Source organism: Carassius auratus, chromosome 26 (genome assembly GCF_003368295.1).
Source record: "Carassius auratus strain Wakin chromosome 26, ASM336829v1, whole genome shotgun sequence".
NCBI classification, from domain to species: domain Eukaryota; kingdom Metazoa; phylum Chordata; class Actinopteri; order Cypriniformes; family Cyprinidae; genus Carassius; species Carassius auratus.
Window position 1 is genome coordinate 6478794 of NC_039268.1, and position 21230 is coordinate 6500023.

General features: G+C 37.8%; 3 protein-coding genes across 5 annotated transcripts; 1 reads left to right on the forward strand and 2 right to left on the reverse strand.

Annotated features, from left to right (window-relative positions):
- The first annotated feature begins 211 nt into the window (after window positions 1-211).
- On the forward strand, window positions 212-3168 carry LOC113044173 (ankyrin repeat domain-containing protein 37-like). The gene is made up of 4 exons (XM_026203867.1): window positions 212-371; window positions 584-736; window positions 856-947; window positions 2075-3168. The coding sequence occupies exons 1-4, from the start codon at window positions 348-350 to the stop codon at window positions 2292-2294; spliced, it is 489 nt and encodes a 162-aa protein (XP_026059652.1). The 5' UTR covers window positions 212-347; the 3' UTR covers window positions 2295-3168.
- LOC113044172 (uncharacterized) lies at window positions 3072-13004 on the reverse strand. 3 transcript variants are annotated; one of them, XM_026203864.1, is made up of 8 exons: window positions 12729-13004; window positions 12401-12575; window positions 10608-12079; window positions 10377-10512; window positions 8717-8879; window positions 8516-8640; window positions 7298-7423; window positions 3072-3268 (listed from the first exon to the last, which is right to left on the reverse strand). In XM_026203864.1, the coding sequence occupies exons 2-3, from the start codon at window positions 12573-12575 to the stop codon at window positions 11031-11033; spliced, it is 1224 nt and encodes a 407-aa protein (XP_026059649.1). In that variant the 5' UTR covers window positions 12729-13004; the 3' UTR covers window positions 3072-3268; window positions 7298-7423; window positions 8516-8640; window positions 8717-8879; window positions 10377-10512; window positions 10608-11030. The 3 variants fall into 3 exon arrangements, with proteins under 3 accessions (XP_026059649.1, XP_026059651.1, XP_026059650.1); XM_026203865.1 differs by lacking the exon at window positions 3072-3268 and adding an exon at window positions 7072-7110; XM_026203866.1 differs by lacking the exon at window positions 7298-7423.
- Window positions 13005-14639: 1635 nt separating this feature from the next.
- On the reverse strand, window positions 14640-20861 carry LOC113044174 (PDZ and LIM domain protein 3-like). The gene is made up of 7 exons (XM_026203868.1): window positions 20441-20861; window positions 17137-17288; window positions 16845-16929; window positions 16573-16760; window positions 16337-16470; window positions 15185-15296; window positions 14640-15077 (listed from the first exon to the last, which is right to left on the reverse strand). Exons 1-7 carry the CDS (start codon window positions 20669-20671, stop codon window positions 14909-14911), a joined length of 1071 nt encoding a protein of 356 aa, XP_026059653.1. The 5' UTR covers window positions 20672-20861; the 3' UTR covers window positions 14640-14908.
- Window positions 20862-21230: the final 369 nt, after the last annotated feature.

Genomic DNA, 21230 nt, shown 5'->3' on the forward strand with positions numbered 1-21230 from the left:
AGACGTCTGCTAATTTCTCAGAAGACCATAATGTAAAACAGTTTCTTTATACAGCTGAGTATCTCAGATGAACAAAGTGCGTACGTGTGGAACTGCACAGCTTGTTCGCGAGCTGTTGGAGGATTGATACAGTCACGTTATAATGACCGCCCATTCTCGATCATGATTGGTCGGTAATAAAGAACCACGTGTTCTAAACAGCATTTGTACTTCTGCTTTTTATTGTACTACATGGGTCTGTGTGCTTGTCTGATTGCAGAACACTTCTGATCAGCAGCGGAGCGACTGTGTCTCACGCCCAGTTCAACTTTTATACGGAATATTCTTTGTGGAATTATCCAGACATCATGTTTTTGCTTGAGACAGAGTCGGTGAGTCAATTAATGAATTGATACTATTATGTGCATGAAAAGAAAACATAATGTCTAGCAAAAAAAAAAAAAAAAAAAAAAAAAAAAAAAAAATCCTGTTTCAGTCATTCTACTTATAAATTTTTAAAACCCAGAACGCGCTTTAAATCTTTTATTAGAAAACGGTAAATCAGGTTCAAATGTTGTTTCCGTTTCTTTACACATCCGTTCAGCTGGACTGCACGAGTGACCTTTTTGAAAGCGGGTTCGCGGTGAATGGAGGTTTGAATGGTCCCGGACAGTCTCCTGCTCATCTTGCGGCATGCGGAGGGCAGGCTTTCTGCTTGCTTTGGCTGTTGCAAACCGGTGCTGATGCAAACCAGCAGGTACAACGTCTTTAAAACCTTCCCCTCTTTAAATCAGCAGTAGTTGTGTTGATGGTCATGATAATCAAAATGTCCAGATTTTCGCATTTCCTGTTTCAATTTTTTGTGAATTTCTTAAGGACGCTAGTGGAGAGACACCGATGCATAAAGCAGCCAGAGCTGGCAGCTTGGAGTGCATCAGTGTGCTGATGGCAAGTGATGCACATTTTGAGTAAGTGTATTGTTTCATAGTTCCTGTTTCAAGCATTTGTTTGATAGAAGTACAAGTACATTTATTGTCCCAATCATGTTATAATCTTGGTTGGAAATCATATTTTTATCGTCTTTCATCACAGTAGTCTGTCACATGTTCGTAAACATAAATTGAGTTAACATTAAAATAATAATAAAAAAAATAATATTGTTTTCTTTGGTTATCCTTTTAAAGATTTGCATATGTTCAATATCACTTTTTTTGGTATTCTATCAGATTATACACACACACACACTATATTTGGTGTCGCTTCAACAGTGTTTTCAGTAACATTGGTGTAATTTGGTTTGTCTCACTTTAAAACATTCATACAATCTTATTAATTACAAAAATTATATATATATATATATATATATATATACACACACACACACACATTTTATGTATTTATCAAAATGTAAAATCAAAAGACATTAAAAATATGTTGTATGATTAGAAAATATTATTTTTATTTGCAATACCATTCATAGGTTTAGGGTCATTAAGATTTTTCTATTGTTTTTGAAAATAGTCTCTTATGCTCACCAAGGCTGTGAAATAGATTATATTTATGATTACAGTGTTGAAAAAAGTTATGCTGCTTAATATTTTAGGGAAACCGTAATATATTTTCAGATTCTTTGACCTTTTTATTTTTTTTAATATTTTGTGTGACAGTCTTCACTGCCACATTTGTTGAATAAAAGTATACATTTCCTTCAAAAGAAAAAAAAAATCTTACTTTTAATATCTAAATCAGCTGACACCACGCTCTTAGAAATAAAGGTTATTTTTTGGCATCGATGATTCCAGAAAGATACCATCCATGGAACCTTTTCATTCACATTTACACTGGAAAAAAGGTTATTTAGATTAATTATTAAAACGTTCCAGTTTCTTTACTGAAAAAACTATCTTTGTTAATTTTATTATCAATGTTTATATAATCAATCCAAAGGCACATAGGCATATTAATTTTCAAAAGAGCTCCAACATAACAAGAATGCCCCTTTGTTTACCTGTAAAAGCAAACATCATCCCCAACAACTATAACCATCTTATGAAGAGAAACACTTCTCTAATTAACTATTCCATTTTCCACTCAGCATTTGCAACAACGGTGGACAGACAGCCGAAGATATTGCTAGGTCTTGTGGGTTTGAGGAGTGCGGGAGGTTTTTGAACATGCATCGCAGAACACGAGCCTTAAAGAACGCTTCATCATCCTTCTCTGAACAGCACATACTGAGCAGCTCTCACGCAGGACAGAAGAGAGGCCGTGAATGCTCCACTTCTCAAGACGGAAAGAAAGCACGGGACTGGTGATGAATGTTCTCAAAGAAAGAGAATTTGAAGTAACATATAGACTGTTAAACCATTGCTGGTGTGAATGGTAAACAGAAGAATCAGTATGTGGACATTTGGTATGGAGCCTCAGCAGTCAAGATAAATTGACACTGTTCTGGGTTCAGTGATTTGGAGTCTTAAGTACAATAGTACTGACTGACACTAGTACTCCAGAACAGTTCGGAGCCACGCTCCATAAATATACCTGCCATCATAGAGCAGAAAGGAATCAAGGAAAAGAGAGAGAATTTTAACTTAAATTTTAACTTGGATCACGTGTTGTGAACCAATCACATAAAAACCCTGATGGCACTGAAATACTTTCAGAGTTTTATGACGCTGTGTATATATGTGAATGCAATGAGCAAAAGAGAAAAAAGCTGACTTCCTGCCAAGCTTGGCTAATCAAGAATTTCTTAATAAGGCAAAATTAGTTAAGTAGAGGTTCATGTCTCCCCGCAAAGGTCTCTGAGAAAAGTCAGACTTTGCAATAATCAATGAATAAGAAAACATTTGCCGGTTTAAGAAGATATTTTAGCTGCTGTTTCTTTTTTTTTCGTTCTTATCTTATGTAAATGGTTCAAATATATCTTGTGAATTTAATGTATGATGAACTGGTAAAAGTCTTGAGGATATGTCGTCTTTAATATCATCCGTTTTTAGCTTGACTGAAAAACATACGTGATGTTTCTGAAATGAAAGTAACCTTAAGCGTGGCTGAGAACGGCTGTTAAAATAGGCATGGACATTTAAAACTGTTTTTTGTAAAACTTTTTTATGACATGTCAGTTTGCACTCCTTGATATGATAATTGAAATGATAATTCTTGTGTATCAATAAAAGTGGATAAGTGTCATGCACGTGACTCAGATGGTCTTGGGTCTCTGGGGAAGGCAGAGGTTGTAAAAAGCCTTTTGATCCCAGAAATCTGGCCCCCTCCATCCACACCAGCCCTGAAAAATATCACATCAATGAATGAGTTGTTAATTCTGAACAAGTAAGTTATGTTTTAGATTAGATTAGATTAGATTCAACTTTATTGTCACTGCACATGTAGGTACAAGGCAGAGATGCTCACAAGTCTCTGAGCTAGAGTCCAAGTCAAGTCTCAAGTCTCTGAGCTAGAGTCCAAGTCAAGTCTCAAGTCTCTGAGCTAGAGTCCAAGTCAAGTCTCAAGTCTCTGAGCTAGAGTCCAAGTCAAGTCTCAAGTCTCTGAGCTAGAGTCCAAGTCAAGTCTCAAGTCTCTGAGCTAGAGTCCAAGTCAAGTCTCAAGTCTCTGAGCTAGAGTCCAAGTCAAGTCTCAAGTCTCTGAGCTAGAGTCCAAGTCAAGTCTCAAGTCTCTGAGCTAGAGTCCAAGTCAAGTCTCAAGTCTCTGAGCTAGAGTCCAAGTCAAGTCTCAAGTCTCTTTATTATATTAAGTCTCTGGTTATAATAAATGTTGCATCACGTACAGCGACCCATCCAAGCTGCTTAGAACACTGCATAGCTATATATAAGGAATTCAAAGCATGTAATATGTTATTATGACAACTCTATCTATTAGCATACAATATCAACTTTGATTTTGGTATATAATCAGTGTAAACAGGCTATTGAAACATGACAAAAACACCAAGAATGCTTTACTTTTAAGTTAATATCTGTATTTTGCATTTATGGATTCAGTAATGGCCTTCTGTCTGTCCTGGCTGTATAGCTGCACACCTCTTGTCTGGCTTAAGAATGAACAAAGCTACGTTGACTTATGTTATTCATACAATACCTACTCACAAATAAACATCAAAAACAAAGCCGGCTGCAATGAATTTCTGTGCAAAACAGCTTTTACTACAAACACTTCAACACAAGAAAATTGTTATCACACAAGAACATTTTGATAGAGAACCAAAAATATTTAAAGTAGATAAAATTAGAATAAATAAAATGGAAATGTCTACATACTATTACTACTGTAAACTTTGCAAATAGGACATCAGCCCCTTCAAGTCAATGAACAATAACAAAGTGGGCTGCAATGAATATCTGTGCAAAACGTCATGGCTCCGCTCCTACCCAATGACAGAGGCACGCAGGTTTTTTTCCACTGGAGTACTCACGTGAAGGATGCGTGCACAACTAATAACTAATATCATCACGCTATAAAGGGTTGGCCTGCGCTGGGTGCGCCCCTCCCCCTATAACTGTTCTGTCTCGCGGAGGAGCTCATTTGTGTGCATCTGTGTGAAACACGCGCTCTGAAACACGCATAGGAAAAAAGAGCGACAGAAAGAACGGCTCCCCTCCAGCCGTGACTCGGCTCCCATCGTTCATGTTTATGAGCCGTTCAAAAGAATCGGTTCGTTCGCGAACGTCACAACTCTTACAGCGAGCTCATCTGACGTTTACTAAAAATTAACATTGTTCAGGAGTCCCGGAGCTCGAGTCCGAGTCGAGTCTGAAGTCTTTCGAGGACGAGTCTCAAGTCGAGTCTGAAGTCACTGTTTGTGCGACTTAAGTCGCACTCGAGTCCGAGTCTCAAACTCGAGTCCCCATCTCTGGTACAAGGCAACGAAATGCAGTTAGCATCTAACCAGAAGTGCAATAAGCAGTAAGTACAGAATAAAGGTCTATAATATGTACAATAACTATACAGGTAAGTATTATGGACATAATTTGCAGATATTAAATACTATAAGCACGATATACAGATAGGTGTACTATGAACATACTATACAGATGGGCTATGTAAAAGTGTATGTACACTATAGGCAGAACTATGAACAATTTACAGTATTGCAATGGACAGTAAAGTGCATAGAAAATATTACAATGTGCAAATGGATTATACAGTGTTCCTGGATGAACAGACAGTAGTGCAAGTAATAACAAGTTACTGTTTTTTTGCTTGTTGTGAATAAATAAATAAATCAGAGTGTTGAAGAGGGGGAGGAGTCTATGTGTGGTGTGGGGGGTGTTGAGGGGTGTCAGAGGGCAGAGTTCAGCAAGGAGACAGCTTTAGGGAAAAAGCTGTTCCTGAATCTTGTGGTCCTTGTCCGGAGGCTCCTGAAACGCCTTCCGGAGGGGAGGAGGTTAAACAGTCCGTGGTCAGGGTGAGAGGAGTCCTTGAGAATGCTGCGAGCTCGACGTAGACAGCGTTTCCTCTGGATGTCCTCAAGAGCAGGAAGTGGTGTCCCTGTGATGCGCTGGGCAGTTTTCACCACCCTCTGCAGTGCCTTGCGGTCAGCCACTGAGCAGTTCCCATACCAGACTGTGATGCAACTGGTCAGGATGCTCTCGATCGCACACCGGTAGAAGTTCACCAGGATGGATGAAGACAGCTGGTTCTTCTTCAGTGTCCTGAGGAAGAAAAGGCGCTGGTGAGCCTTCTTGACCAGGTTGGAGGTGTTTGTGGCCCAGGACAGTTCCTCCGAGATGGTGGTTCCCAGGAACTTGAAGCTGGAGACACGTTCAACAGCCAGCCCGTTAATGTGGATGGGGTCATGCGTGCTTCCTTTCTTCTTCCTGAAGTCCACAATGAGCTCCTTGGTCTTATTGGTGTTAAGGAGCAGGTTATTGTCAGCGCACCATGTGGCCAGGTGCTGTACCTCTTCCCTGTAGGCAGTCTCATCGTTGTCACTGATGAGGCCAATCACCGTGGTGTCATCTGCAAACTTGATGATGGAGTTGGATCCAAGCACAGGCTTGCAGTTGTGGGTGTAAAGGGAGTAGAGGAATGGGCTCAGCACACAGCCCTGTGGTACGCCAGTATTAAGTGTGATGGTGGTGGAGTGGGTGTGACCTGAGCGAACATGCTGAGGCCTGTTGGTCAGAAAGTCCATAATCCAGTTGCAGAGGGAGGTGTTGATGTCCAGGTCTCCAAGTTTTGTGGTCAGCTTGGAGGGAATGACGGTGTTAAATGCTGAACTGAAGTCAACAAACAACATCCTAACATACGTGTTGTTATTGTCCAGGTGTGTGAGTGCAGAGTGCAGCACTGTGCATACTGCATCCTCTGTGCTCCTATTTCTGCGGTAGGCAAATTGGTGTGGGTCCAGTGTGGGTGGGAGGCAGTCTTTGAGGTGTGCTAGGACCAGTCGCTCGAAGCACTTCATAATGATGGGTGTGAGTGCTACGGGGCGATAGTCATTCAGGCACGTTGGGGAGGAGTGTTTCGGTACTGGCACAATGGATGTGGACTTAAAACATGTAGGCACAGTTGCTTGGATGAGGGACATGTTGAAAATGTCTGTGAAGACCCCTGCAAGCTGCTCTGCACATGCCCTAAGCACACGTCCAGGAATGCCATCCGGGCCAGCAGCCTTGCGTGCGTTGATCCGGCTCAGTGCAGTGTGGACATCTGTGGAGGTGAGTTTGAGAGGTTGGTGGTCTGAAGAGGCTGAGATTTTGGTGGCCGTCTCCTTGCTGTCGCTGTTGAAGCGAGCATAAAAGTCATTTAGCTCGTTAAGGAAGGAGACGTCCGTGACTGTTGGTGTGGAGTTGCTTGACTTGTAGTCACTGATGATCTGGATGCCCTGCCACATGCGTCGGGGGTCAGAGTTGGAAAAGTGTTCCTCTACCTTCAGCTTGTAGCAGTACTTGGCCTTTTTGATGCCCCTTTTCAGGTTAGCCCTGGATTTACTGTAGGCCTGAGTGTCATCTGACCTGAAGGCAGCGTTGCGGTCTTTCAGCAGAAGTCGAACCTCCTTGTTCATCCATGGCTTCTGATTAGGGTATGTTGTTATCTGTTTTTCTGTTGTTACACTGTCAATGGTGGAGTTGATGTGATCCAGTACAGAGGAGGTGTAGATATCAATGTCTTTAAACCAAATGGTACAGTTTAAATCCCATGCGTGTATGGATATAATGAAATAACTCATAAAATATTGTTGTTATTATTAAAATTGATTGTTATTATTAAGACAGAATAGAACCATTCTATGTTGGTTTATTTTTAATTCAAATGAAAAGGTCTCACTAGTGTAGTGTTGTCAAAGGTACTGTACTTTGTCAGTGGTAGTCCTGCAGGTCATCTCCACCAGTTTAGTGAGAGTCCAAGATAAGAAAGCGTATTAGTCCAGTGTTCTCACTCCATGCTATGCCTAGAATAGTGTGCGCAAGTACTCCACCGCCTGGCGATAATAATATTGGCTTTAGTTATTCAAATCTGAAAATATCAACAACAAAAACAAAAAAACAAAAATACATAAAAACAAGCTACATATACTAGAAAAGTTTGAGGTTGTTTTTGAAAGAAGTCTTTCATGATCAAGGCTACATTTATTTGCTCAAAAATACAGTGAGCAGAAATACTGTTTCTGTTAATATATTTAAAAATGTAGCCCTGTGATGGCAAAGCTGATTTTTCAGCAGTCATCTTCACCCATCTTCAGTGTCACATGTTCATTCTAATATGCTGAATTTGGTGTTCAACAACCACTGCTTTTTTTTTTTTTTCAGTATTTCTTGAGAAAATAAGAGAACAGTTAGAAAAGAACAGCAAAGTTTTGACCAGCAGTGTATAAGATACAATTATTTCAGATCAGATGTTGATTATGATTTTTTGGGAAGGTAGGGGAGAACCTTGCTCCTATCCAATCACAAGTCAAAGAAAGGCGCTAAACAATGCTAATGCACCAATTATGACCAGAGTTCCTTCAGTCCTTGGTTGCCAGCTCTGATCCCTGACTTTAACAGAAAGACAATGATTTTTATAATTGAATCCATTCAGAAACTTTTATTGTAAATATATGTTAGCATAGGCATGCATCAGTTTTAATTAACCTTAAAGCTGGGATACCCTACAGGGCTTGCCTAGATTTCTGCCCTGATTTATAGTCTAGAGGAGTCAGTGCTACACAATCTGACTTGGAGCAAATTTGTCCCAGTTGACAGATTTCACAGATTCTCAGTTTAGGCATCCAGCCAAGGATTTCAAATACTTTTCATATTCTGAGTTAATTTTAGACCACATATTTTTGTGCCTGGAACTGTGTGATCCTTTGTTATGATACTATGTATTCAAATTTGTTATTATAAAATAAAAAAAATGTATTCCAGCCTTTAACCAAAATTCATAGCCTCTTGCAGTGGTATATGGAAGAAAAAGTGGCCAGTTTTTCTGAATCTATTCCAGTATGATCTGTTTTTACCATCCAAGAGGAAAAAATTATTACCAACCTAAACAAATGAACATAAGCAAACACATTAAACACTTGGTATACCTGACAAGCATGATCTTTAAAGTGACCCCCAGCAGCTGGTAAAGGACAGCGTGAACTTTGATGGAGCCAATCCACTGATGTGAACCCACAAATCATGGCTCTTTATCCCCATCATCCACAAGAGCCTGAAAAAGCAACAAATGTTCCTCTTAAATAAATATAAAAAGAAAGCACATTCCACTGTGTGACAATTTTGTGTACCTGCTGGATCTGTGTGTGTGGGCACAGCTGTCTCCACATATTCTTGCTCCTAAAACCAAGAGTAGATAGTCTGAAGGGAACTATATGCACATCCCCAGCCATCATCATCCACACGATCCTGCATGTAGTGATGATAACTGTACACTCCCTGCACCAGATACAGCTACAGAGAGAAAAACAAGACAAAGACAAGAGTGTTAATGGTTAAACTTTACTTCTGACATCAGTAGATTTTGCTCTTTAAAAAGTGAGTTGAACATATTAAACCACCTTTAAAATGGGTAGTTCACCCATAAATGAAAATGTTGAATCATTTGCTCACCACCCATTCAATTTTCTTTGCCATTTATCATCAGTTATGCCAATGTTTAAGTTAACAAGCCAAATGTGCCATTGGGAAGATCTGATCGGTTTCTCATTTAAAACTATAATTTCACTTCAAAAGTTTTTGACCATAATTTAAAAAAAGTTGTATGGAATATTAAGTATACTGGCGTATTTTTTGTATCTTGGACTGTCTCTGTAAAAAAAAAAAAAAAGAGCAGTGTGAACTTTTTTTATATATATTATCCTTTTGTGTTGAACAGATTATATATTTGTGGGTGAACTATTCCATTCAAACAGAGTCTCACATTAGCATTCTCAATGTTGGATGGGTTCAGGTGAACCATCTTTATAGGCTGCATCAGGCAAATGAAAGGCATTGACACATCTCAGACAAGGCCTGTCACTTGGCAACTCTCAAACCTCCTGTGTCCTATACACAATGGAAGTTTACCTGGTTTAGAGAGCACTCATTTGAGTCATTAATAAATAGCAATTCTTAAGATTGAGATATTGTCCAAAAGTCTGTGGTCAGTAAGTTTATTTTTTTAATAGTTGGGTCCAGGCCTCTTATGTTCACCAAGGCTACATTTATTTGAACAAAAATACTGGTAAAACCGTAATAAAGTGAAAAATGATTACAATTTAAAGTAAATGTTTTCTTTTTTTTAGGAATGTTTAGAATTTATTTTATTCCAGTGATGACAAAGCTGAATTTTCAGCAGCCATGACTTCAGTCTTCAGTGTCACAAGATCCTTCAGAAATCATACCAATATGGTGTTTTGGTGATCAAGAAACATATTATTACTATTATTATCAAAGTTGAAAACAGTTGTGCTCTTTAATATTTTTGTGAAGTGTATTATATTTTTTCAGGGTTCTTTGATGAACAAAGTACAAAAATTGTATTACTTTATTATTATTAAAAATCTTTCTCTCTCCCTTTATAAATATATATATTTTTTGTTTGTTTATTATTATTCTTACTGACGCTAAACCAGGAGTGTCAAAACTCGGTCCTGGAGGGCCGGTGTCTTATAGAGTTTACCTCCAACTTGCCTCAACACACATGACTGGAAGTTTCAGGTGTGCCTAGTAAGACATAGGGGTGTAAGAAATTATCGATTCACGTGAGTATCACAATATTTTGTTTGTGGTCTGTTAGTGCTTCAAAATGCATGACCACATGACGGATTTAGTCTTTACTTGGAAATTTCTGTTGTGTTGTGGTCTCCAAATCCTCCACAGCTCTGCTTATGGCATGTTTTGACAAGATTATTAGCATACAGACGTTAAAAGAACACCATATAATTAATTCCTTCAATAACATCAAACCTGGAGTGAATGGCGCAGGGTAATCCACATGTGTAATGACATCAGAAAATGATCCTCAAAATTGTGCAGACCATCAGTCCACTCTTGATAACAATATTTTAGACACAGTTGCTGCACATTTTGTATGTTGAAAATCCTGTTAAAAAAAAAAAAGTATTAAATCACAAACAAAAATAATTCACACAGCTAAAAATAGTGATGGTACAATAATTAGATTTTACTCATACTTACCCTCAACAATGCCGGTGTATGTTATAAGCTTTCCTTTAGAAGTAATCAACACTGGCCCGTACATTCAGAGCAAACAGTCTTCTTTGGCACAAGGTGTTTGGGAATGTAAATGAGCCCATGATGTACAGTATTTGTGTTGGGAGTTTTGGCTGGTAGTGTTTTGTTTTTCATCTGTTTGAAACCTTAACCACTAGGGGATAATCCAATCTGGTACTTTCCTGACAAGCTCAGTAGCCCCCTCACTGCAGAACGCAAGATCTAGGGGGTGTGGTTGGATTCACATCCGCGGGTGGAGATGGTAGAGGTTGATGGGTTTAGGGATCACGGGGTGGAGACTAGTAAGTTTAGGTATATGTAACATGGGAGGAGTTAAATCTGGATTCAACCACGCCCCCTGGATCATGTGTTCTGCATTGAGAGCTCTCAACAAGCATGTTCTTGTGCTAGGCACTGTGCATGTCTGTCGACAGGTAATGACACAAACAACTGCTTGTGCAGCTGGAAAAGATGCCACCTGGCTATGTTTTGGTGCAAACAAGATCCTCTTGGCTTAGCACAGGGACAATGCCATGTGTTGCGAGTGCTGTCATAGGAAGCAATGACTCTACCAAGTCTGCTGTAGTATGACACTTTGGATTCATACACAGAAATGTACTTCTTTGTAGAAGGACCTCCAATGGTCAACTCAACAGACAACGGAACACCAGCCAAATTTGCTGCTGCCTTTGTAGCCACACAGGTTGCCTTGGTCTGTTCCCCAAAGACATTTGGGGCTATCATGTCTACCAGAACATCTTCATCAAGGACAACTGGTATCTTGTTGGGCCATGGACAGAACTGCAGCGACTTCAAATGTATACACTCAAAGTGCTGAAAGCCACTTTGAGCGGCAAATTCTACACTGGAAATGCATTCATCCATTTCACATGTGACAACAGGATGTGGACCTGAGGTTTTTTTCTGAACATGGATTACAGAACATGGTCTGTAAAATGACTTTTCAACAGCATATATACCACTCACTGGGTCGATGCACTCTGAAGGTAGGTGACGATCTTCCATAACATCACAGATCTTACCAGCGTGCTTTCTTTTAACATGAACATCTAGATTTTTCTTGTTGACAGTTATTCCACAATGACCGCACTGCACTTTTTTCTGAATACGCAATTTTTTGGGAACAAGCAGGGATTTAATAGGCAAGGGGACACCTTCAGCCACAGCTGATTCTTTAAAGGCAACTGGTTCACTGGTGGCAACTGATGCACTGGGGACAATGGGTTCACAGGTGACTGGTTCACTGATTGTAGCTGGTTCAACAGTGGCTGGTTCTGTAGGTGGAACTTGTCTTTTTTTGCAAGATGCTAAATGTTTTACAATCTGGACTTTCCTTATAACTGTGTTTGGGCAATAACAACAGTGAAAATGTGCCTGTTCTCTACACTGCAAGTTGCACTTGACAATCAGGAATTCTGAAAATGAAAACAAAATGTATATTTTACAGTAAATAAGATACTTTAGTAAAAGTGGCATAAATCAAAGTTGTGGTAATGCAGGCATGATAGAACTGATTAAATAACAATGAACGCATTATTTTGATTATTTTACTAAAATCTTAATTCAGTGTATGACTTATGACACAGGCTAATGAAAGATGCATGCTAAAAAAAAGTCAACGATACATTATTGTATTGTTCAAGCGTTGCAATACTGCAAGGCTAACATTAAACAAATTAGGCAAAATAATGTTAACAATGACTACGAATAAAATAAATAAATCAATGCTAACATGCCTTCATGGTGAACTGCCAAAGATAAGTGGTTGCAGACATGATTGTCCACCACATGAAGATTCATGGTGGGTTTGAACACTTTTGGTCCGCAGAATGGGCAATGGTAATTAGAGCAACAGCTCTGGCATCTCTGAAAGGCAATCTTCTCATCCTGCAGCAACACTGTTCTGTGCATCTATGGACAATGTCAGATGTATTTCAAATGTTATTTCTTGCCAAGTTAGAGATGAGTAACCTGGCTAGTGGGCAGTGTGTATTTGTGTATTTACAGGCGTACACAACATTAAGAATCTATCTTGACTTTATTATTAATCAAATGGAGACTTACATTGATAAGTGTTAACGTTGGCGACCACGGTCTGCAACTCCACAAATATCTATGCAGGTTCTTCTTCTTGTACTATTTAATGGCGGTTGACAAGCCAACTTCTGGTGTATTACCGCCACCAGCTGGACTGGAGTGTGAAGCATTAACGGGAAAGAGGGAAAAGAGGGCGGAAAAAAACATGTATGCAGGTTCATCAGGTGGAACAAAGTTCATAACGTAAAAGGAGTTGGATCTGGATCCAACCTCGTGCCCTGGATCTTGTGTTCCGCAGCAAAGAGTATAGAAAACCAAGAGGTGAAGTTCTGTTGCTAAGTTGATTTCGTGTCACAGGGAAAGTAGTCCCTTAGTGCCCCCTGCTGTGACTGCTCAATGTGTAAATTATCCAAATACAGGACAATGTATATCATTTTTTTGTTGTTGTTTGTTTGTTTCATAACAAGCAAATTTGCCTGGGAATGTTTATTTAATTCATTTTTTAGACTTCAACTGTGAAAATAAAAAATAGTTGTGGGAGAGAGAAAAGAAATGGCAAAACAGTCATGAAACCATGACAATAATATTTAATATTTAATGACAGAATATTGTTAATGAACTTTTTATCAGATCGGATTATTTAAGAAGGAATAATAATGATAAAAATTCAAATTTTATATTAAATACAATTTAATACCATTTAAAATAACAAAAAACATCCACTTTACTGGCTACACTTTTACTGGCTATTTTTTCAAGTTAACATATGATTTCTCTGTTTCATTCGCCATTCAGTTCTCTGATATATTATCCAGATCTTTGTATTTCCTCGTTCTTCATGCTATAAGTCTTTAAATTGAAAATGTATCTGCTATGATGTGTCTCCTCCTATCATGCGAAAATAAAGTAAACTTGTAAGTAGTAAACACAATCAATATTTTCAGCATTTTTATGGTTTATTTCAACCAGTCTTACCTGGATGCTGAACTGTTGGGCTTTACTGTGGTGGACTGTAAAACAAGACTCACAGGGTTTTCCCTGAGACCGGCAGCTTTGTTGTTTTCTTTCAGCTGCATTGAGATGATGTTAGTAAGGCTGATATATTCCTTATGAAGCCTCTTTACTTCCTGCCACAGTAGATTCCTCTCAGTCTGCACAGTGAGCAGGCAGCACTTTAGTTCATCCAGCTCCTCCTGAACTCTCTCTGCTCTACTTTAAGCATCTTTTATGACCTGACTGCTGTGGTTGAGTCTCTCTCTTAGAGCCTCCTCTCTTCAGTCATTTCTGAATCCTGTTTCATTCCATGAGATTTCCTGACTGGTTCTGTTAAGTTATTCACCTTCTCTTGGAGCACAAAGGCTGTTTCTGTAAGTTGCTGCTTCTCCTGGTGTGCACGGGAGTCTCCAGTTCTGAACTATTAATTAATATACAGCATGCAGTCTATTGCAAATATTTTTTTTTTTTGTTATAACAGCAGTTTTTGTAATATTTTTCAGCTTCTGCAACATTTATGTCCAAGTTGCCTATATAAGAGGCAACACTGAAGGAGTATACAGAAGTGAAGGGCACGATTGAGGTAAATGTGATGTATGGAGAAAACAGGATTAATTAAAATAAGGTGAATTTCACTTGGATGGATTTTTTTAAGCTTAAAAAATATATTATTTGTTGGTATTGATGATACATATATTTGGCACTACATCACTCCAGGTGACAGTATAATTCCAAAGCAGGCTTTTCTCTACAAGTAATGACAGATGAAGAACAAAGAAGGAATTCAGAACTGAAATTAATAAATGTTTACTAACTCTTAACATATAGTCTATTGAATCAGCAGATTTTCCTGTGACCTGCAGGCACATCAAACATGACAGCAGTGATGTAAAGAAGACATTGGACATGTTCCCCTTTTCCATTCAAACACACCTGATAAAGAGATATTATGACTCTTCAAAAAACAAAACCTTTATTCATACACACATATTTCAGTCAACACATCCTACTCCTATAAAGTAAGTGCAAAAAACTGCAACCCAGCACACACGACACAACAATGCGCTATCCATAAATGTGTCTCTTAGTATCTGGTGGAAATGACTGTGCTTGAATTGTGGGGAAATGTTATGCCTGTGGTTAAAACAAGATGTTCGTAAACTGAGTAGCTGACTTGTAGTATGTGTCCTCATGTAATTAAAAGAACGAGTAGGTCAAAGGTCTGGACTCTCAGGAGGCTTTGCCCTGGCATGAGCATGGGTTTCACAGTATAGCTCATCATCTATAAAATAGTATCCTTTTTGTTTTAGGTTTTCTTCACATTCAGCGCACACAAAACAGTCCGGATGACGAAACTTATCTTGAACCTTCACAACTGTCCCACTGAGAAAACAGACAGACAGAACAAATCAGAGATAGCCATGCACAGAGGTAAATTTAACATGCTTAATTTCTGAATAAAACTATGAACTTCCACTGTCCTGACTTACATTATGCCGTTACCACACTTATCACACATTGGTAGCTTGTGCAAGTTCCCCGCAGGAGCAGATGACTTGGTCATAGGGGCGCGTACTTTCCTTTTCACTAATGGACATGTACCTGTCAGTCAAAAAGATCTGAATCAGTCATGTTTACATTTTGTAAAGCTGAATGAATCCAATCCAGCTGGAGATTTTGGAAGTACTGTTTAATGTAGTGTACCGTATTTTCCGCACTTTAAGGCACACCGGATTATAAGGTGCACCTTCAATGAATGGGCTATTTTAGAACTCTTTTCATATATAGGGTGCACCGGATTATAAGGGGTATAGAATAGAAGATACTGCAGTCAAACGTTTGACTGGGTTTGCGTTATGCATCCACTAGATGAAGCTGTGCTAAAGGGAATGTCAACATTTTGACAGCGCCTTGATCCATATACTGTATAAGGCGCTCCGGATTATAAACCGCACTGTCGTTTTTTGAGAAAATTAAAGGCTTTTAAGTGCGCCTTATAGTTCGGAAAATACGGTACCCTAAACACTGCGATTCGAACATTTGTTTACATGTGCAATATCTATTCAGAGGAAACATGTCACCTGATCTAATATGAGCAAAACCCCCAGTTTTTTTTAATGACACCTAAAATATGTCAGAAATTTGTTTTAGCACATATTCCAGTGTTGATTTAATGTATTATTTAACAAAAGTGAACAATAATGCAATATTGATTCCGTAGATCAGCGTTACATGTAATATGTTCTTGAGTGTCAAGTGTGTATACGCATGTGGGTATTATGTTCTCACTCTTGTATTGTGTATAGTACTGTATATTGTACTACTTAAAAAAAATGCAGTAGTAAATAAAACTAATATTACTGGAGCATGTTTTACAAGAAAATAAAATTTCAGTTTTTCTACTTAAAGTGACACATTTAATTCATTATGTTTAAATGAATGTGATGAACTTGCCATTTTTTTTTTTATTTTTTTTTTTTACTTTTTATCAATTTACTAGCAATTTATGAGTGGAAACTGTATCAAAGTAAATCCTACCCCATTTTTTTTTGTTTGTAGTGCACATCCAAGAGTGCATATTAAATATTCAGTCTCTCTTGTTTTTGTGTCTATCTGTTGCTGTTAATGTGTGTTTGTCATACCCTCACTGTCAATAAAGCTCTGTATTGCTTTAAAAGATCCCGACTGTCGCGGTTCATGAGGTTCATCCTCATCTTGATCTCTTTGCAGCATCCGATATACTTCGGACTCCTCTATATTGTTAAGTTTCCTAGGACTACACACACATCATTTCAATGTAGAATCAAACAGAATGTTCACTGGATTTCAATAAACAATGATACCCGAGCATGAAGTGTGTGAAGTGTAGAACATTCACCTTCCTGGTTTGCCATGGATGAGGCCCTTGAGTTGCCCTTGTAAGGCGTCCTGGATATTGCCTGAAGAGTAAAGGCCAATAGGGGAGTTGTAGGTTGGGCTCACCACCTGACGTGTTTCATCGATGTTGGCTGCGGCCACAAATGGCGAAGCCTTTCGATTATGGCCTGTTCCTATTGGACTGTACTCCTTTCAGGCGAAATTATAAGCATTAGATCATATCAGACCACATTATACAGATGGACATCGTACACAAAATATGAAGACACATACTTGTCTCTCTGCCTCTAGGTTAATTTTAAATGGATGGCTTTTGTTTTGTTCAGTGACACTTGGTGACCACAGCTTAGTCTCTGGTCTGCAAAACAATAATATGATCTCATGTGTAATTATTTCCTGCTTTTCCTAGATGGTCTGTTTATAATTATTCAAATACATTCAAACCCCCCAAAATCTTAAAAAGCTAATGTTCATCAACTGCCATCTAATGCATGTGGTGCAGTGTGCAAAATTGTGTGCTGCTGTCCAGCAAGTTCTACCCAAGTACATTCATATGACCTCTGACCTCTCTACAGTAAGTGTGAGCTGGTAGGTGGCATCCTTGATTAGATTCTGAGCCTCAGAGTGCATCATGTTTTCTGCAGAAACTCCATCTATTGCTAAGATGATGTCTCCAGGAGAGAGGTTGACTCTGGAAGCTTTACTTCCTGGTGATACCTGAAAACACACAAAAAAGTAGAGCCAACTAAAGGAGCCAACTAAAATTGTTAGCTAATAGCAAAGCTCCAATTCCCATTCTTACTCATGTTTAATGTACACAAGATGTTTAAAAAGTACATTCTTCTTCTTCCTCTTCTTTTTTCTTCTTCTACAATTAATTATTAGTGAAAGTTTTTTTTTTTTTGGAATAGTAATATTTTAAGATGAACACTGATTGAAGAATTATCCATCTTATTAACATCAAGTGACTGTCATAAAGAGATTTTGAAATATTATGTTGAAATGTGAATAGCAAATATGATTCACAAGACTTTTGTGGAATATTTATTTGTCAATCTCTCAGTCATCAATGTATTGTTGCTTTGCATGTTTTGTTCCTCATAATAAAAACTACAGAGCGTTGATCATTAAAATTGTATATGCATTTAATATAAGCCTGTTAAACTGTTTTAAAGATCTCATTGACTTAAATTAAAAGCTATCCGAATTTATAAAAGTCAGCAGCTGCTGACCTGGTATGTCATAGGAACCAGAAGTCGCCACAAGGATAGAAGTAGCTACTAGTTAATGTTTACCCTGTGGGGACATTTTAGTCCCCATGAGGAATACAGTTTATAAATAATACAGAATTAAGTGTTTTGAAAATCTAAAAATGCAGAACGTTTTGTGTGAAGGGCAAGTCTATAGGGTGAGGGTAAGGGCATAGACAATGAAGTTTATACATAAAAAACCATTACTTCCATTAAATGTTCTCATAAAACATGGAAACCAGTATGTCTCTCTCTCTCTCTCTCTCTCTCTCTGTTTGTGTGTGTGTGTGTGTCTGAATGTGTATGTGTAAGTCCTTGTCATTGGTATGTGCACCCATGTAAACTGCTCTCCACAGTAAACATGCTGGGGAAAATAACAGTCTCAAGAGAAGTTCTGCAGTCCCGCTGTTATCAGTGCTCAGAACAAACTGCTGGAGAATAATTATATGAAACTGCACATGCACTGCATTATTTGACTTGCATTACATGAGCAGAATGGCATGCATAAGTCTATAAGAGCCAAATGTAAAGGTGCATCCATCATATCGTTCATATATCATAAGGCATTCTGGGTGCAGAGGGGTTATCTGTGGAATTGCACTGGTTTGGAAATAGTTTAGATCCTGACTCCTACAGTAAATAAGCTCTTTATCAGCAAGCACAAAGAAGGATCAAGAACCTCAATATGTTTCTTATAGTCTCTTATCCATTCATCCCAGATGTACTTTTAGTGCTGCAGAGCAGCTTTCTTTTTAATTTGATTTCTAAATTCATGAGTCCCTTTATACTTTATATGCTCAAATATAATCCACTTGAAGGCATTTGCTCCACAAACAGAGCAGAACAGACACAATCAAGATGATTTTCACAAAGCAAAACAAAGATTTTTATTCCGTATTTATGTCTTTTTGTCTAGTTAAATGTCTCAACATCCTTAAAACATGATCAATCTTGTTCAGAAGTACAACTGCATAATATAGCAAGTCTGTTTTAAGCATAAATCAAACATTTTGTAATGTTTATGTCATTTTATATCACCCAGTTCTGTAAAATCCAGTTTTAAACTTAATACATTTTAAACTCTCAGTTTTAGAATTTGCTCGAACTAAACAGATATATACATAAATGACCTCAGTTTTTATTAAAACCAATTTATCCATCTCCTGAAGCAGTTCCACACTGTTTATTGTCATTTCTAAGGCCTACAAATCCCATTCTTAAATTTTGAGTTCAGTCCAACAACCTGCTGTTGGTAAAACAGGACTGTTTTACAAACACTTTGATTAATCAAGTCCAGGTTACAGTCCTAGCTGTAAGTAAAAACAACCCCCAAGGCCCAGAGACAGAGGACAGGAGGGTGTTTGACCAAAAATGGCTGCACAATGTTGAGATTAAGTAACAGTGTCATGCTGAACCGCAGAGTGAGCAGAGAATGTTCCAAGTGTGAAATCTCATTAAAGCAAAGTAGAAATCCAAAACTAGAGCTGCACAAAGAGCAGAGGCATAAAACCTCTGTACAAACAGATCAGCACAATAACTTCATTGTGTATTTCAATACTGGACTTTTAATAATGTAATAGGTTGTAACACAGTAAACGTTATTTAAAAACAATCCTTTATTTTTATTATTATTCTTTTTTAATGTATCTAGATTATGTAAAAGGTTTAGTTTCATTAAATATGAGTTTTAAGAAGCTTTTATGAAAGGCTTATTCTATGACTGTTTGGCAAAAGGCTCAGTTTGGATAAGCACAGCCAGGACGTTCCTCCAAAAACACAACAACAACAGAGACGTTTGAATAAGACTGTGTGCTCCTATCGCTCTTTTAGACTCTCTCTGACATTTGTTTAGGCGCAGAATACACAAATCCACTGCCACAACAGGTGTGAGGAACCAAATGTTAGTTCCAGTGTCAATGATTCATCAACAATTTTAGCTACACACATAAATAGAGCATGAGGATAGCCATTGTTCTCCTCCATAAAACCTTCTCTTTATAAAGGATGACAAACTGCAATCCTCAAATCATGTCAGATTTTGGTGTATACCGTTTTTTTTTTTTTGTATCAGTTTGTCTTGTTTCTTTTTTTTTTTTTACACACACTGTTTGTATTTTATGTATTTTATTAATTCTTTATCAGTATTATTTATTGTGAGGCACTGTGAAATGTCTTTTATTTTTTGTATTTATATAGATACTGTATATATCCATATAATGATAACAACAACAATGATTATTGTTGTTTTCATTCTTATATTAAGTATCATATTGTTTTTCTTTTCTAAAGGAAATACATTTTTACATTTATTTAAATTTGTATAACTTATCTTCATAAATAACACAATCAATGAGAAAAATAATTCATATAGGCCATATGAACGCACTTCCTAAAACAGATAAGTGATTCAGCTGTCATGTCTGCTGTCTGATTAAGTGTATTTGTTTATTTCTATATTGGTGATGTAAGATGCTATTTCTATAAATGAGTCAGATGCCCTTGTGGACATGAGAAAGTTCTTTACAACACACATTGCACTTTTGTTTTTCAGTGATTTACAACTGAATTAAATCCAAATCTGGTAAATCCACACACACACACACACACACACACACTCACTTTAGCGACGGTGAGGGGTTGGCTGAAGTCCCGTCCTCCAATAAGTCGAAAGCCCCACGGTGCGTGTCCATCCAGCACAACAGAGAACGGCATATCCACAGCAGGTGTGTGTGTCTCGAGTGTGATGCTGAATTCAGCTCGAAATCCTTTAGAGGAGAAGGAAGACCACTCCTCCAAAGTGAGGGCTATCTCTCTCTCTTTATATCTTTCTCTCTCTTTTTTCTTTTTCATAATGCTCTTCCCTCTCTATCTCTCTGTTCATCTCTGCCTCTTCTCTGCCCTACTAAATTCTCATTTTACTCACTACATTTCTGTGCTGCTTTCTCTCCATTTACATCTTAATCTGTTTTATCACATCACCAATCTTAATCACCTCAATATAATATCAAAATGATATATTAATGGCACCATGCCAAGTTTGTTTACAATTTATTTCCCCCTAGTTGTCTATCTGTCTGTCTATTTAGGAATATGCCTACACTACTGCAAAAATTAAAGATAAAACAAATAAATAATTTTTAATAAAGAAAAAAAAAACTTGAGGAAATAAAAACAAACAGTTTATTTATTTACTTACTTTTTATTCAATAGTAACTTGTTATTGGCCTATAATTGGTTTAGAGTGTGAGAAAGAAAATTATACACATGCTATTTTACTTCTAGGGTGGTCATTTTGGATCAATTTCACTTTTGCTGATTTATTGCTTCCTAAATATAAGTTGTTGACTTTTTTTCCCTTTTAGATAGATAAGCAGTTTCTATCTAAAAAAAAGTCTAAGTGGTCATAAAA